The sequence below is a fragment of the Mesocricetus auratus genome, unplaced genomic scaffold (assembly GCF_017639785.1).
Source record: "Mesocricetus auratus isolate SY011 unplaced genomic scaffold, BCM_Maur_2.0 Super-Scaffold_100691, whole genome shotgun sequence".
Taxonomy (NCBI): domain Eukaryota; kingdom Metazoa; phylum Chordata; class Mammalia; order Rodentia; family Cricetidae; genus Mesocricetus; species Mesocricetus auratus.
Genome location: NW_024429267.1, coordinates 14,681,592 through 14,698,377, shown reverse-complemented (window position 1 = coordinate 14,698,377; position 16,786 = coordinate 14,681,592). Strand labels below are relative to the sequence as shown.

The following is a 16,786-nucleotide window of genomic DNA, read 5'->3' as shown; positions in this document are numbered from 1 at the left end:
ACTTCACAAACCAAGCTCCTAACAAAGACTAATAACTCAAAAGAAAAATTTATAGAAGAATTTTTATTCAAGAAAGAAAATTCTTACCATGTTGAATTGTTGCTGTAGTTTTTCATTGGCATAATTTATGCAGAATTGTTCAAAACTATTTATCTCAAATGTTTCAAATCTGTAACACCAAAAAGTAAGGTAGGAAGAAAAAGAATAGCTTTTAAATATATTTAAAATATGCATACATGGAAGTAAAATGGGAAGTTCCTTGACACTATCACATTTTCTTTACATGTCAGATCAAGTTTTGTTGGAAAGACGGAACATGATGAGCACCAGCTGAGACCAAGTTCCCCTTGTTCAGCCCTGCCTATGGATGTGCAGCTTTGGGTGTTTGAGGTTCATTCACCCTCCAGTAGACAACAGCAGAACTGTGCTAAGGGCACAGTTCCTCTCAGTCTATACTATCAACATTACACACAGAGACAGAGGATAGAAATTGTAATGTTACAGGCGCTTCTCAAAACCTGAGTCAGAGAGTGAAAAATCAGCTGCCCACAAAGTTTCAATAATTACAGAAGTGTAACCAGAGATGGCAGTTAGAAATGAAATTATATTTTTAGAAATTTAATAATTTATAATATTAGAGTCTGAAACCAATTAATTCTTCCTATTAGCTTAGTAAGTAGATTCTGGCTGGAGTTGAGCTAATTTTTTCTTAAGCAGTGTTTAACTTTGTTTTTAGCATCATTATAGCTCCATCATCAATGACACTTCTGAATGGTCATAAGTAGGATTCCCTTTCTTCTCCAGTAGAAAACAAAATTAAACAGTGCTCAGAGATATGAAACACTCCCAATGAACAACTGCTTTCCAGCCAGGTAGGGCAGGAATCCACAGCACTCACCCATAGATATCCAGTACGCCAATGAAAGAGTGCTGCTTGACAGCAGAATGGAGAGCCTGGTTGACATGATCTACAATCCAGTTAAAGAGTTTTGCATAGATGTGCTTTGCCAAAGCATCTCGGGCATTTATGGCCTGCAGCTTGGAGATGGGTTTGATATATGTCTCCGTGGCAGTAGCCAGCTTTCGGTGGCAGAGCCAGTGACACATCTCTTCATAATCCACACCCATGAGGTCACAGAAGATGATAAGTGGCTCGTGCTTGGGCTGCCAAAATAGAATGTGTTATTGCCTATGGCCAGATCAATCAAAGAGTAAGTCCTGAAAAAGGAAGTAACAAAATTCAGCAATATCTCTATCATATGGACATCAACATCACCCACACCTCATCAGCGAGATAATCAGAGGCATTCACAACCCAGCATCTGAATGTCACTTTGCAAACTCTTGTATGGCTTATTTCAAACAAACAAACAAACAAATACCCAAAAACCTTTCTTTGTTCTTCCTACATTCGTCTGTATCTCTCTTAGGACCCATTCAATAATTCAGTCAGAAACCTGTCAGCTAGTCAACAAATCTGTATCAGTAAACAAAAATAAGGATGGCTCCTATGATGGTTTGAATGAGAACGGCCTCCAACAGCCCCAGTTGCTGGGATTGTTTGGGAAGCACTGGGAGGTGTGGCCTTCTTGAAAGAGGTATATCACTGGGAGCAGGTTTAGAAGTTTCAAAAGCCCATACCACTCCTAGAGTCTCTGTCTCTATCCTGTGCCTGTGGTTTAAGATATAATGTCTCAGTTACTGCCTTAGAGCCACACCTGTCTGCTGTTGCCATGTTCCTTGCTGTGATAGTCATGGGCTCACTCTCTAAAACTGTAAGCCTCAAACAAATTATTTCTTCAATAAGTAGCCTTGTTCATAGTGTCTTATCACAGCAACAGAAAAGTAACTAAGACAGCCTCTTCCCAATGACTGCTTGCAGTCTTCAGTGGAAGTAGATACTGATGATTGCTTCCCGAAATGTGAAACACTCTAAAGAGGCAAACACAGTGCTGAGTCACACTAGAGAAATTCGCTCTATCCAGCAAGGCAAGAGACAATTACCTTAGACCAGACTGGGATGTGAATGAATAATAGGTACTTCTTGGTCAAAAAGAAGAGGAAAGTTGTCTAAGTTGAGGGGAACACCGGGACCAAAAAATTTGTAGAAGGAGGAAAACTAGCAAGAGGAGGGACTGAAGCTAAGTAAAGCAGAAAATGCTTAAAATGAAGCCATAAAGACCATGGTTGGCCTTTATCTTCAGGCCAGTGACGGTTTGAAGTAGACAGTCTCATGCCGTTGAGGGACTTCTGGATTAGAATGCTTTAATGATTTACATATCCCTGAACCACTACATGTCTTCTGTGGACCTTGTATGGATCGATGTTGATAAATACCTGTCTTGTTCAAGCCACATCAGTGTTTTCTTTTCCCCCATCTTCCACATGCATCAAGTGCATCTGACAACATTACTGGAGAATGGGCAGGGTATACATTAGCTCTCGTTGAAAAATTAGGAAATGAGATCCAAAAGAACAAGCCACTTGAAAACAATCATATGGCTAGTTTACATCAGCACTGCCATTAAAACCTGAATTTCCTGATGCCTTCAATGGACCCTTCCCAGTCAAGCAGTCCTTCCCTTAAAGCAATCACTTCAGATACAAATCAGTATCCTGACTAACAATGACTACTGATCTTGAAGGAGTGATAGGTGCTACAGCACGGATAAACTTTGAAAGACCTCATATTCAATTTATATTAGTGTCTAGAATACGTAACTCTACAGAGGCAACAACTCATGATAGTTTGCATGGAACAGATCAGGACAGGCGTTCGCAACAGGTAATAGGTCCAGGCTTCATTTTGAAAGTATTTAAATCCCCTATGGTGATGGCCATATGTGTCTATGAGCACACTCACAAACAAGTACTGTTGGTGGTAAATAGATTATATCTCAATAAAGCTGCTTTTAGCAAAAAAAAAAAAAAACAACAAACTGATGCTAGATAAAATTATGCATACCTGTAATTCCAGCACTCAGAGGCAGGAGACTTGCCACAATTTTGAGGCCAGCCTGGGCCACAAGGCAAGACTCTGTCTTAAAAAATAAAAAATAAAGGGGGGGTGCTAATATTTCCTTAAAAGATATTAGGGGTTTAAATCAGAGCCATAATTTCCTCCTTAAAAAAACAGTAGGGCTAAGGAAATGATTCAGTGGGCAAAAGCTTGTCACACAGCCTGATGATCTAAATTCAGTTGCTGGAACCCAGGTAAAAAGCTGGATACAGTAGCAATCATCTGTAATTCCAGGACTCCATGATGGAATGAAGAGCAAAGACAGGAGCTCTGGCCAAAAGCCTAGAGTACCAGGAGCAGGCAGACACAAGAGACCTTGTCTCAGTGGGTGAAAGATAAGAACCATATCCCAAAAGTTTTCCACATGTATGTGGCATACACACACACACACGCTGGAGAGATAGGTCAGCAGTTAAAAGTACTTGCTACACAATTATCAGTACTGGAGTTTGGGTCCCAGCACCCAAGTAGCAAGCCAATCCTGTAACTCTGAGCGATCCAATGTCCTCTTCTGGCCTTTGTACACACACAGGTTTGTGGACCTGTGTTCTTATGCGTGTGCACAAATATACAGAATAACTAATAAATAAATCTACTGTAGATTCAAAAGAGATGGCATAGTAGGTAAAGTGTAAATTTGACCCCCAGAGCCATGTTTAAAAAGCCCCACATGGGGCATGTCACAAATACAGTACTTGCCTAACATGTACAAAGTCCTAGGTTCTATCCCCATCAGTAAAACTACTAACAGTCTACCATTATATTAAGCATGTTGTGAACTTACAGGTATTGTGCAGCTGTCTGAATCTCGAGATGTAAACCCAACATTGCCTAAGTGAAGGATGCCAGCAAGTATTCGAAAAATTCCCATTTGATAAGATTCACTAATTCCTGGAATATAGCAAACAAATAAGCAGTTGATAGCAGAATAGTAACAAAGTAAGTATAAGAGAATTTTTAAGTGTAGTATTAATTCTTAAATGCTGTCAGATGTGCATATTACATACGTAGTCACATATAGCAATACTTTTTTTTTTTTGGTTTAACGAGGCAGGGTTTCTCTGTATTGTTTTCGAGGCTGTCGGTCCAGCCTGGCCTCGAACTCACAGAGATTCGCCTGCCTCTGCCTCCTGAGTGCTGGGATTAAAGACGTGCACCACCACCGCCCGGCTAGCAATACTTTTGTTGACAGTAACACACTAGGCAGTTTTGCAATTAGGGTTGTGGAGTGTGTCTGACCTGGTCTCATGCCCTGGCACTGTTATCAATATGCCACCTCCACAGACAGGTAACTTCATCCGTCTATGCTTTGGTTTTCTCATTTGAGGTAAGGAAATAATTCTTCAAAGAATGTTTGCAACATTAAATGAGAGTGCACTGAGTATACTTGGAACACATTAGGTATTTAAAAAATGATCATTATTGTCAGATTCTAGATATATGATTATTTTATTAATATTATTGCAACTATTTATCCCTACTACAATGAATATTGCAGCCTAATACTGCTGACTTAAATTGAATTATTGAATTACTTCTAAGTATAGGTTAATTAGAAATCGAAGAGATTCCAAGATTAGAATCATTCAGATAGTTTTCTATTCCAAACTTATGAATTAAAGTCCAAACACAGCATTGGAACAGGACCTAAATGATAAGGTGAGATTAGAAAGTTGGATACTTTCTGACTTTTACCAGATCTGGTTTCATTTTTTTTTCAGTGAAGAAAATAAGTTCCAGAATATTAATTCTGTAAGTAAAATTCGTGAATAGTTTTGCTATCTTCTATATTACATTTGTCTTCCTTTCCTTCCTTCTCCTTTTCTCTTTTTGTTTTTTTTTCAGGTTTTTTGGGATTTTTTGTTTTGTTTTGTTTTTTGAGACAGGGTCTCTCTGTGTAGTCCTAGCTGAAATGTGCTGAAACTCATTCTGTAGACCAGGCTGGTTGTGAACTCGGAGACTCTCCTGCCTCTGCCTCTGCCTTTCAGTGATGGAATTAAAAGTACTTGCTACCATACCAGCATTGTACTGGCCTTTTAAAATTCTAAGTAGAGCAGTGTTCTCTTACTGTGTTCATGATCACAGGCAGGCCTTGCTAAAATGCACATTTCAAGTCCACAGCTTTGTGAAGCAGTATGGGAATCTACATTTTTAACAAGTCCTACAGTGGTTCAGTACCAAAATACAATATTTAAGTTACTTTGCTTCTGAGATTTTATAAAAAGGCAGGGGCACCTTTAAAAGTTGTATATCTCTAAGTATGAGCAGACTTAACCCTTTCCAATCACAAAGGAACAATGGCATCTGTTTCAAAAGCACTGGAGTAACACTGCCATGTATGAAATTCTCAAACTAGAGATTTAACACTCCTTTATCAAAGAACAACAAAATGAAAACATTAGAACATGTTTTCTGTCACCATGCCAACTTAGTTATTCTTCTTAGCTACATAGTACCCTGAAAATACAAGAAAAACAACCAGAGCAAAACCCTGTACTGGGCATTGTGACACATGCCCTCCATCCCAGTATTCAAGACCAGGCTAGACTATATGATGAAAACCCATCTTCAAAACTTACCAACAAACAAAACCAAACAACCTAAACAACCAACAAACAAAATCCACAAAATGTGAGTTTATACAAAAACCTACTTCTTTTAGTTTCAAACCCAGCCTTTTATAAAAATTTGAGCTAAAAGTTAATCTTGTCTCTCTTGGTGCCTAAATACACTTTTAAAGTACAGTGCAATAATCTTCAGTAACTGTTACAAGGCTGAGCAACTGTTAGCTCTAATTCTGGAGCCATTCTAAGAAACCTCATGCCCATTTGTCTAAACATGTCCCATATATGTGAAATCTCCCAGCACTGTTTACCAGTTAACACAACCTAAACCAATATTCCAAACAAAGGCTACTTGAGTCAAACTGGCCAGCACTTATAAGAGCTCAAGAATGAAATGACATTACCCAGCAGAGTGCAGGCCTGCCTGGTGTGCGCCATCTCCTTCGCATCGTCCACGCCTTCAATCATAGGGCTGCCTCCTTGCTTCGTGTAATGAAAACTATCTGCATTTCCTGCAGTGAGGGAAGGTAAAAGTTGTTAGTCTATGAGGAGAAGCTTGGATTTCCACCCTTTCAAACACGCTGAACACAGGCAGCAACAGCACATTTATATATATATATATATATATATATATATATATATATATATATATATATATGGCTTGGAGTCTCCCCAGTTTAAACTCACATCCTAATTTAAGATTCCAAAGTAAAATGTTCATAGATTTTATGTTAATTGGTGAAATAAGTGATAGAACATGTTTCCTCAAACTCTTTGATCAAAGCAGTTTTCAAACATGTATAAAAGCAGAGAGGTTAGAATCCTAAACCTCACCTACCTTAACCAACCGCCACAGGCAACCCTGTCCCTGATAGAGTCACTCACCCCACCCATGGGTTGCTCTGAAGTCAGCTACAGACCTTCAAGAATCATTTTATTTTATTTATAAACATTTTAGCATGAAGTAAGATACTTTTTGATAAGCTTGAGAACTCAAAATTTAACAGAAAATAACACAATACAATAAATCTAGTGTCATATCCATACCTAATCGCAGCATTTTAAACTCAGGTAGCTTTGCTGAAGCACAGAGCTGATAGAAGATATGGTAGTTTCTCTCCTCTTCTGCCTTTGAAATAAGAAGAACTTTCAATATAAAACTCAGGAAAACCTACTATAGCATATAATATTAATATTTAACCATCTCAACAAATTACCACATTTTCTAATAGTGATTTAAATAATTAAACCTTATGATTTAGACTATATACTAAATAGGAAGATGGCTTGAGACTTGAGACTCAGAGCCAGGCTAGGTAAACAATGAGGCTCTGTCTCTTGAAAAATAAAAAAATAAGTATAAATGTGTTAGTCATATTCAACTTAAAATAGCAGCTAGCAAGGCTTTTACAATTTATACTGAAAACAAGGCCTCAGACACTGCACCATATCTCAAGTCCATTTTGACTTTTTAAGACAGTCGCACTAAACATCCTGTCTGGCTCTGAATTGATCTGTAATCAAACAGGCCTTGAACTTGTGAGTCTCCTGATTCAGCCTCCAGAGAGCCTGTACCACTGCGCCTGACTTGGTGGTGCTTTATGAATTAGTGAATAGCTTGATAGATGGCCATAATCATTAGACACCAGTGATTCTGGGGTAGCTAAAATAATTTTTTTGCAAGGCTCATCACTATTTTCTACTAATAACTCTAGATTCGTGGTATTACTAATTCTTTTAGTCATTCTTTTAGTAATACCACGAATTATCTTTGTTATACTTTAGAGATGACATGTTTTATGACTGTAATAAATCCACAAATGTACTATATTCTCTCTATATATATTTCTGTATTGCATATTTTGTACTAACATACATTATATATAATATATTTTTCTGTTAGCAATAATTTGATAAAACAAAAAATAATTTAAGGTCAGTTTTTAGTATTTCCTTAGTCTTTTTTTCCACACACACATTTAGACTATAGTTGCAAAAGTTACTGTACATATAAATCTGAATACTAAAATCCAATCAACATATTCTTAGACTTTGGAGTACATCCATCTGAATAAACATCAGTGTTAACAAAGTCAAGGGGAGTTCTGAAGCCTAAAGGGGTCAATTGCTACTGCAGGGAAGCAGGACACTGAACAAACATAACAATAATCACAAGCACAAGCAAGATTAGATAGGAGATCAGGTGGCTCAGCACACAGAAACTAGAAAAGCAGGTGGGTCTGCAGAAACACTGTGGCCATCTTTGTACGGGATGGCTAATACCCAGCATACTTATTTTGACTATGATTCATTTGATATAACCAATATTCTTAACGTTCTATACTCCTGGAGCCTGGGAAACTGCTAGACTTACTACCCCACCCATTGATAAGACAAGGATTAAGCATTACCAAATTCTTCACTAGGCAGTCTTAGCCACTGGTCAACAAACTGACCAAGGTCAAATTCCTATCTATGTTATCTTTGCTCACAGTCCTACAAATTTCTTTTTTTTAAGATTAATTTCTATTTTATGTATACAGGCGTTTTGCCTGCATGTACGTCTGTGCAACACATGTGTGCAATGTGTATAGAGGTAAGAAAAGAGTGTTGAATTCCCTGGAACTGGAATTACATACAGTTGTTAGCCACCATATAGGTATTGGGATTTGAACTCAGGTTCTCTCTTAACATCTGAGCGATCTCTTCAGTCCCACATTCCTACACATTTCTAAGTGGACTTAACCCATCTATGTTTCAATAATTCTTTCTTTTCACTATAGACTATTTTTTAATCCTATGTAAGTATTAATAATGTGTGGAATAACAGTGTTGTTTGTAAGTTGAAAGGAGAGTGGTTATTGCCTTACTATGCATATCAATTATTATAATTTAGGATTAAATATTTAATCAGGTCCCTGGCTTCCCCCAATTCATGCCTCTTGATGTGTATGAGACTATTTCAAAGCCACAACAGACTTTGGCAAAAGAAGAATAGATCCTGCCATGTACTGTATTTGAACTTTAAGGTTGTGGCATTCAGTACATGGGCCAGTGAAGCTCTGGTCTCAGTATGAGGTATGCAGTCACCAGGAGCCACATATTGACATTTGCTGATGATAATCTACATTCCCTAATATGCCTACAACGTGTGAATGAATGTACACCTGCTAGTGCTGCAAGTGTATAACATATCTTTCTATCAGAAAACAACAACAACGTAAGTGTCAACAAAGATTCTGTAGGAATTTCTAGCTGTGGTTTGATGGCAATTTACAGCTGGGCTATGGTGGCTTTCATTTAGCTCTTACTGTGGCAGGAGAACAGGGACTGGGCTGAAGCATCTGGGTTAACTGGAGAAATGTCAGTCTGGAGAAGAAGGCTGGAAGCCCTTCCTAACTGACTTTCTTCTAAAGCATGCTCACAAGAAGCCCTGCCTATTCAAATTTGGAACCAGTATTATGTAAATAGTCTTATAAAGGATCCAGGCCTCATGGCCCAGTATTTGTTGGGCCCTTTCCTTAGCTCATTAGCCCACTTCCATTTCTTGGATACTTTTCCTTTCTTAATGAGCTGTCTATTTCTATTTCTAACCATGTATCCCTTTGCAATCCTTTGCTCTAGGGTAAAAGGGCCTAAAAATGGGTACTTCTGAACTCAGATAAGACGCAGCACTCCAAAGCACGTTTTTCCTGATATTCTAAGCCTGCCTGATCTCCACATCTAGCTTAAAAGGCCTAACTTTTCTCTGTCTTCCCTCTTCCTGATGGCTGCTGGGATTTTGAGCTTTCCTCAATTGTTTTACTTTCAAACTTTACATTTTAAAATTATTTTACTGATGACTAAGAACTCAAAGAGACTCCCCCTTCTCAATTTCTCTGGTAATATCATTATTCTATTAAAAAATGTTATATCCTAAGAATTAAAAGAAGTAAGGAGGACAGGGATATTTTGTTCTTCTTGACCTGAGTTCAAATTAATTCTTTGAAGACACAGATCAATGCTTTCTTTGTCAACTGAGAAATATAAGAGACAAGACAAAATAATGCCCCTTTTAACTACGTTTTTCAACAAGCATCTGTAAGAAAAAGTCAAAAAACCACGACACCAGACTCAGAAAGACAAACACTGCATGTTTTTTTCATGCAGAATCTAGATTTAAAGATAAATAAGTGCATAGCACATGAAACATGAACACATAACATGAAAGTAGAATAGAGACTATGATGAGGAATGATGTCCACGCCAGGGGGTGGGAGTAAACAGGAGGTCATAGAGTAGAGAAAGGCAAAACATGCTTTCTTTCACATGCAGAATATATGTGCATATATGTGCATATGTGTGTGTGTGTGTGTGTGTGTGTGTGTGTGTGTGTGTGTGTATAAGCATGAGTACATTATGTGGGAGAGAAAGCAGAGCAGCAAAAGAAAGTAAGGACAGCAGAAGGCAGAGAAGTGGCATGGAGCTAGGAACAATTATATGCATGTGCATGGATGTCATAATGAAATTCATTATTTTTTACAGGAATTTAAAAAGTTACTACAATATGAAACATTAAGCCTAAATCAGTACCCACGCTCAATAACTATTAGTTTAAAGAAGTAGTGACAGGCCCCATTTTATATGTTTGTATTCAAGTGGGGTTTGTAATAATACTGTGAGAATATGCTCAGGAGTACTGAGAAATGAAGTATAACATACTAGCAGGCAAGGACTCTATAATTGCTGTAGTATGGCTTTTTTCTTGGGCATAAAATGACCATCATCTTGGAAAGGAGATTTGCTGGCTCTTGTAACTATGGAAATGAATTGAGCAGAACCCCGAAGTTGTCGCTAGGTCTAAAGCAATGGTGATGAATCTGTGATATACCTAGTAAAAAGAGGGAAGGTGGGGTGACAGGAGCTTCAGCTAGGATTGCAGCAATTACTTTCTGCCGTGTCTTCCCCCCAGTGCACATATCTTGGGAGACGCTATAGTATATATTTAAAAAAGGAAGGTTAACTGAAAGAGAGGCTCTATGACGCAGCTTCCATGAGCTTGTCAGCCATGATGGGATGTGACTTCATAGTGATAGAGCTGCTCTGGGGTAAACCATGCTATGTAAATAAAACTAATAAACTCATTGGGTTATCATACTGGAGTTCCATAAAATAGTTACTTTATTCTGTCATTGCCTTCTCTGGGGTGCTTGTTCCCATCTTCCCAAGAAAACTTCACACAACAGTAATTATATAGTAATCAAAAATCCAACACAAAATGTATGCACATCCAGCTTACCTGGAATACCACTCTGGATTTCTCTAAAAGGTACGTTCTCATGTTGGCACCAATGATTCGATATCTCTTATCAAAACCAATTTCAATATATTTCCCAAATCGGCTGCTATTATCATTCCTGGTTGTTTTAGCATTTCCAATTGACTAAGAAGTAAGAGAGAAACAAGATTTTAGAAGGGTAATATATGTCATTTACAAAGATTACTCAGAGAGAGAAGGAATCAATATAACTCTTAGTTTTAACTGATTCTTTTAATATGAAAACTGATTCTTCCTTCTAGACAGCAAAAGGGTCTGCTTTGCCCCTAACTGCACAGGTAGACGCCAATAGTTTTTCTTAGTCTTGTCATTTCACAGAAATGAATGTCAAAAGTAGCAGGACTGATACAGCAGTGATGAGATTTTCATACACCATCTTGTCATTAGTTATCAAAAATTCAGAAGACTGTCTTATGTAATTGAAATCACTAAGAAAAAGGAAAACTTCCCTGGAAATGCTGGTTTGGTACAAATGGTCTCTTTAGAACTAGACAGTTCTAACATCTTATCCTATAACAACAGAGGTCAAATGGGATGGCTTATTAGCAGAGCCTTAGTATTATCCATTCTATTGACTGACTGATTACATTTGAGGCAGCATCTCACATATCCCAGGCTAATTGTGAGCTCCTTATAAAGCTGAAGATGCCTTTAAACTTCTTACCCTCCTGCTTCTACTTCCCAAGTGTAGGAGTTATAGGCATGTGTCAACGTGCCGGGCTTTACTCATACAATGTGAATGACATTTTCAGAAATCAGAAGTAAATAATGGAGCTTTCTTGTATATAATGTGATTGTGTGTGTGTATGTATGTGTGTGTGCATATATATATATACTCATATATATGTATATATATATAAGCACACATGTGCAGTTGTATTGTGCATGAAGCCCAGACGTTAACATCATGTGTCTTCCTTGACCACTGTCCACTTTATTTACTGAGGTTGGATTTCTCACAGAACCCAAAGCTGATACTTCAGCTTGTCTAGCTACCCAACTTGCCATAGGGACCCTGTCTCTACCTCCTAAGTGCTAAGATTATAGGCAGGCCACCAGACCCAGATTTCTTTTGTTTTGTTTTTTTGTTTTACGAGACAGGGTTTCAGACCCACATTTTTTTCTTACCATGTTGAAAGCCAATTTATTTTTATAAAGAGATGGACCAACTCTCCCTCCGTTCATATCATCACATCTTTGAGAAGTGCAATCATATCCAATTCTACTACATACTAATTGTTCTGCTTCTATGAGGCCTGAAACAGTCTTGGCATCATGGCGGGCATTATAGTTCTACTTCAGACTCAGATTTTTAATGTAGGCAATTAGGACCTAAAGTCTGATTTCCACTTTATCTGTAAGCCACCTTGCCAGATCCCAGTTGTTTGTTGTTACTGCTTGGGGGTTGTTTTGTTTGTTTGTTTGTTTGTTTTAGAGACATCTCATGTAGTCCAGGTTCACCCTGAACTTGTTATGTAGCTGAGGATGACCTTGAACTCCTGATGCTCCTGCCTCTACCTGTAGAGTACTAGGATTACAAGCATGTGCACAGGATGTTGTTCATGAAAGACAGGTGCTCTTTCAACTGAATAACATGTGCATCCCAGCATTGGTTTCAGTGGTTTTATCTAACTTGCAAAATATCTTTAATCAAATACTGAGAATGTAAGTTTCTACTAAATATTATATGTAACCTTAAAGTTTTAATAGCATATGTCTGCTTTTTAATTTAGTAGAAAATGACATGCTTCTGTAAATTTTTCTTTTAAGGCAAAACAAAAACAAGTGTAGTTAGAAGATCAAAAATTCACATAATGCATATATTAAACACTTAACTTCATTTCATATAAGATTAACATTTGCCCCTTGTGCAAAGTCAGTTAGGATTAGTATATCAAAACCATAACAAAGAGAAAGATGTGAAAATTATATAGACTGTTAAGAGAGAGAACAAATATCAGGCATAAAAACAATAGGACCCTACCCACAAAAGTCAGCACACTTGATCCTCTAATGAAAGAAAATGTGGGAGAAGGGGAAAAATGGGCCAGGATCTCCTGAGAGGATTGGGAGCATGGGGGAGGGGAGAGGGAGCAGGGAGAAAGAGAGAGGGAGAAGAGGAGAGGAGAGGACATGAGGGAACAGGAAGATTGAGTCCAGGGAAGAATAGAGGACAGGATGAGAGATACCATAATAGAGGGGGCCATTATAGGTTTGAGGAGAGATCTGGCACTAGGGAAATGTCCAGAGATCTACAAGGATGACACCAACTGGCAATCTACGCAATAGTGGAGAGACTACCTTAAAAGCCCTTCCCCAGTAATGAGAATGAGGACTACCATATATGCCATCCTAGAGCCTTCATCCAGTGACTGATGGAAGAGAGGCAGACACCTACAGCTAAACTGAACTCTTGGAACCCAGTTGCAGAGAGGGAGGAGTGATGAGCAAAGGGTCAAGACAAGGCTGGTGAAACCTACAGAAACAGCTGACCTGAACAAAGAGGAGCTCATGGACCCCAGACTGATGACTGAGAGGCCAGCATCGGACTTACCCAGACCCCCTAAATTTGGGTGTCAGTGAGGAGGCCTCAGCAATCTATGGGGCCTTGGGTAGTAGATCAGTATTTATCCCTGGCATATGAATGGACTTTGGGTGCCCATCCCACATGGAGGGATGCTCTCTCAGCCTGGACACTTGGGGGAGGGCCTATGTCCCTGCCAGGGATGATATGACAGACTCTGGAGATCCCCCATGGAGAGCCTCACCCTCCCTGGGGAGTACAGTAGGGATTGGGTAAGAGGTTGGGGGGGGGTTAGTGGATGGCGGGGGAGGGCAGGAGGGAGAGGGAGCTGGGACTGACATGTAAAGCAAGCTTGTCTCTAATTTAAATTTAAAAAAAAGAAAAAAAAACAAAAATCATCCATACTTCCAACACAACTGATGGCACAGATTCCAGGCATCTGGCTGATTCTGGTTCTTCACTTTTCTCCACAATGGAGTTATTCAACTTATCTCTTTCCATGCTGTGCTACTTGGAAGAATGTCACTCTGTGGAACTTGTGTTTAGGGAGTGTGGAGTTGTCCTCCATGTCATGACTACACAGTTTCTATAAAAAGTTAGTGGGAATTCTTCAGGGGCAATTTTATCTCTTCTGAATTCCTTTATTTATTTATTCAAATCAGCATCAACTCATGGGTATTTATTTTATACTTTAGCCTCAAATCCAGCACTGTTGTAATTTATTGTTCAAAATGTGATCGTCGTGTGTGTGTGTGTGTGTGTGTGTGTGTGTGTGTGTGTGTGTGTGTGTGTGTGGTGTGTGCATACAGCTGTGTGCATACGGAGGCGAGAGGACAACACTGGCTCAGCACTAGTGGATGTTATTATTACGAAGCACTTTGATAGACCACTAAATATGTATATGTGGATAAAACCTCATGTGTAAACACTTAATGTTTACCATTTCTGTATGAAAATGTATTTCTATTCAGTTAACCATCAGCCCAATAAAATCTATTTCAAAGTGCATCACTCTATCTACAGGACACCACACTTGGTGCAAGAGATCTGACTTTCACCATCCACCAACCTTTATTTGTCTAATAACTGTATATAAACATAGTGATGGTGAATTATCAACACTTTTCCCCTGTGGAAGCCATACCATGAACTAGAGCTTGGTTAAAGTGGTAGTCTTCTTGACTCTAGTTTTATAGACTCCCCTCTTTTATAAAGTCGCTGGGAGCAGAACCCTTCTTTCTTTACCCCTCAAGTTCAATAAGGTTGTTTCATATGCTTATAATTCTTTTCTCAACCTGAGATTGTTCTTAATTTCCTAGATGTTTTTCTAAAATTGACACATACTTAGATTCATTCTGCGTTGTAAAGTTTAATAGGTTTTGAAAATTGTATCATGTTCTGCATCCATAATTAAAGTCTCATATGAAGTATATTCACTACCTTACAACTCATCTGTGCTTTACATAGTCAACTCCTCCTCTCTACTCCTAAATCACTGATTCCTTTTAGTTTAGGGTCTTGCTGGACACTGTAAGCTGGCCTTAACCTCTCAGATGCTGGGATTGCAGGTGGGTACCACCACAACCAGCTTCAAGTCATTGATTAGTTTTTACTTTAATCTTTGCTAGACGATTGTATAGCTAGACTCATCCATTGTGTAGACTTTTCAGACTTGTGTTTGCATTAAAGTGTATGCATGAATTTTTGTGGGTTGATCGTGTCTCTTTATTACTAAGTATGCCAGTTTATGCAAAAAAAAAGAAAATGTGTCATTATTGTCTCAAACAGAAGGAAGAAAATATCATAATTTGTGTCAGCAATGAAAACACTATTAGAATTTAGATTAACAGTTTTAGTGTAAGAAGAATAAGAATGATGGGAAATTAGCAAATTACATAGCTTAGGATAACATATACTCAGAAATTACAAACTGTGCGTGCGTGCGTGTGTGTGTGTGTGTGTGTGTGTGTGTGTGTGTGTGTGTGAGTGATTGTGCTGGTGGTTGTGTTTTAATACCCAAAGGCCCTGTTGTATAAACAAACTCAGAAAATAACCCTTTCATTCAATGACAAGGGCCTTGGATGACTCATTGGCCAAAGATCCAACTGCAATAGTAGTTGGTGAAGATGTTGCCTTTAATGGAGTCCTTTGAGCTACTGTTATTTATGAGCCAAATGTGGAAACTGCTTTAGTAGCCCATTGTGAGAACAAGGGTTTAGAAGTGGGATTGCTCACTGGAGCTGCTGCCATTGCTGAAATTCAGTTTGCAGATTATATTTTCCCTGTCTATGATCAGACTGTGAATGAAGCTGCCAAATGTCATGATTGTTCTGGGGATCTTTTCAACTGTGAGGGCCTCACCATCGGGTCCATGGGACTGCATCAGTCACAGACAGGGCTCTCTATCAATATTCTCAGAGTCTTGAAGCCTGTTTTGTTCATTGCCCAGGGATGAAAGTGGTTATACCCAGAAGTTATTTCCAAGATGAGGCACTTCTGTTGTCATATAGAAGATCAAAAAAAACCCACATATATTTGTTAACCTAAATAGTATTTTATAGAGCATTAGTGGAACAGGTTCTCACAGGAGGGCAGTGATGTGACTCTGGTTGTTTGGGGCATGCAGGTTCATGAAGTCTGAGAGGTAGCTTCCATGGTATGAAAAAAAAAAACTTGGTATATCTTGTGAAATCATTGACTAAATACCTCAGAATATAGATACACTTTGTGGAGCTGGAGAGATGGCTCAGTGGTTAAAGCACTAGCTGCTCTTGTAGAGGACCTGGGTTCAATTACCAACACACATGGTAGCTCACAACCATCTGTAATTCTAGTTCCAGGGGATCAGATGCTGTCTTCTGGCCTCCATGGGCAATGCATGCACATGGTACACATATATACATATATGGAAAAGACCCGTACATATAAAATAAAAACAAATAAATCTTAAAAGTTTTGAAGGACAAACTAAGGTGCCTGATGATCAGCCACAAGGCTCTTGGATGGGTATTTCACATTCAAGATCAGCTCCATAGTCCAAGAAGAATGCCTTTTAAACTTAGAAGCTCCCATAGTATGTGGATATGACACTATTTTCTCACAATTTTGAGTCGTTTGCCATCCATACAAATGGAAGTGCTGTAGTGCCCTCAGAAGATAATCAGCTACTGACCATAGAGAACAACAGAAAGACTGCAACTAGATACTGAAAAATATTAAAATCATTTATATTGCTTCAGATTTATCTCCTCTTCAAATTATAGCTTTATGATATCAACTATCATAGATACTGTTGAGAGCTGCAAGTATGTATTGTATTAATAAAAGTGTACTGATTTCTACTGGGTATTTTAGAGTAACTT

The 16,786-nt window shown here is 38.5% G+C and overlaps 1 protein-coding gene and 1 pseudogene across 7 annotated transcripts in view; one reads left to right on the top strand and one right to left on the bottom strand.

Annotated features, from left to right (window-relative positions):
- Positions 1-16,786, bottom strand: part of Myo5a (myosin VA) — a 151,400-nt gene that overhangs the window by 74,893 nt on the left and 59,721 nt on the right. For all 7 annotated transcript variants that reach the window (XM_040739870.1, XM_040739872.1, XM_040739873.1 and 4 more), the window contains exons 6-11: positions 10,862-11,005; positions 6,631-6,712; positions 5,988-6,095; positions 3,804-3,910; positions 899-1,164; positions 88-169 (exon numbers count right to left, since the gene is read on the bottom strand). In XM_040739870.1, coding sequence (XP_040595804.1) covers positions 88-169; positions 899-1,164; positions 3,804-3,910; positions 5,988-6,095; positions 6,631-6,712; positions 10,862-11,005 — 789 coding nt within the window. The remainder of the gene's footprint in view (positions 1-87; positions 170-898; positions 1,165-3,803; positions 3,911-5,987; positions 6,096-6,630; positions 6,713-10,861; positions 11,006-16,786) is intronic.
- LOC110341551 lies at positions 12,176-16,216 on the top strand (annotated as a pseudogene).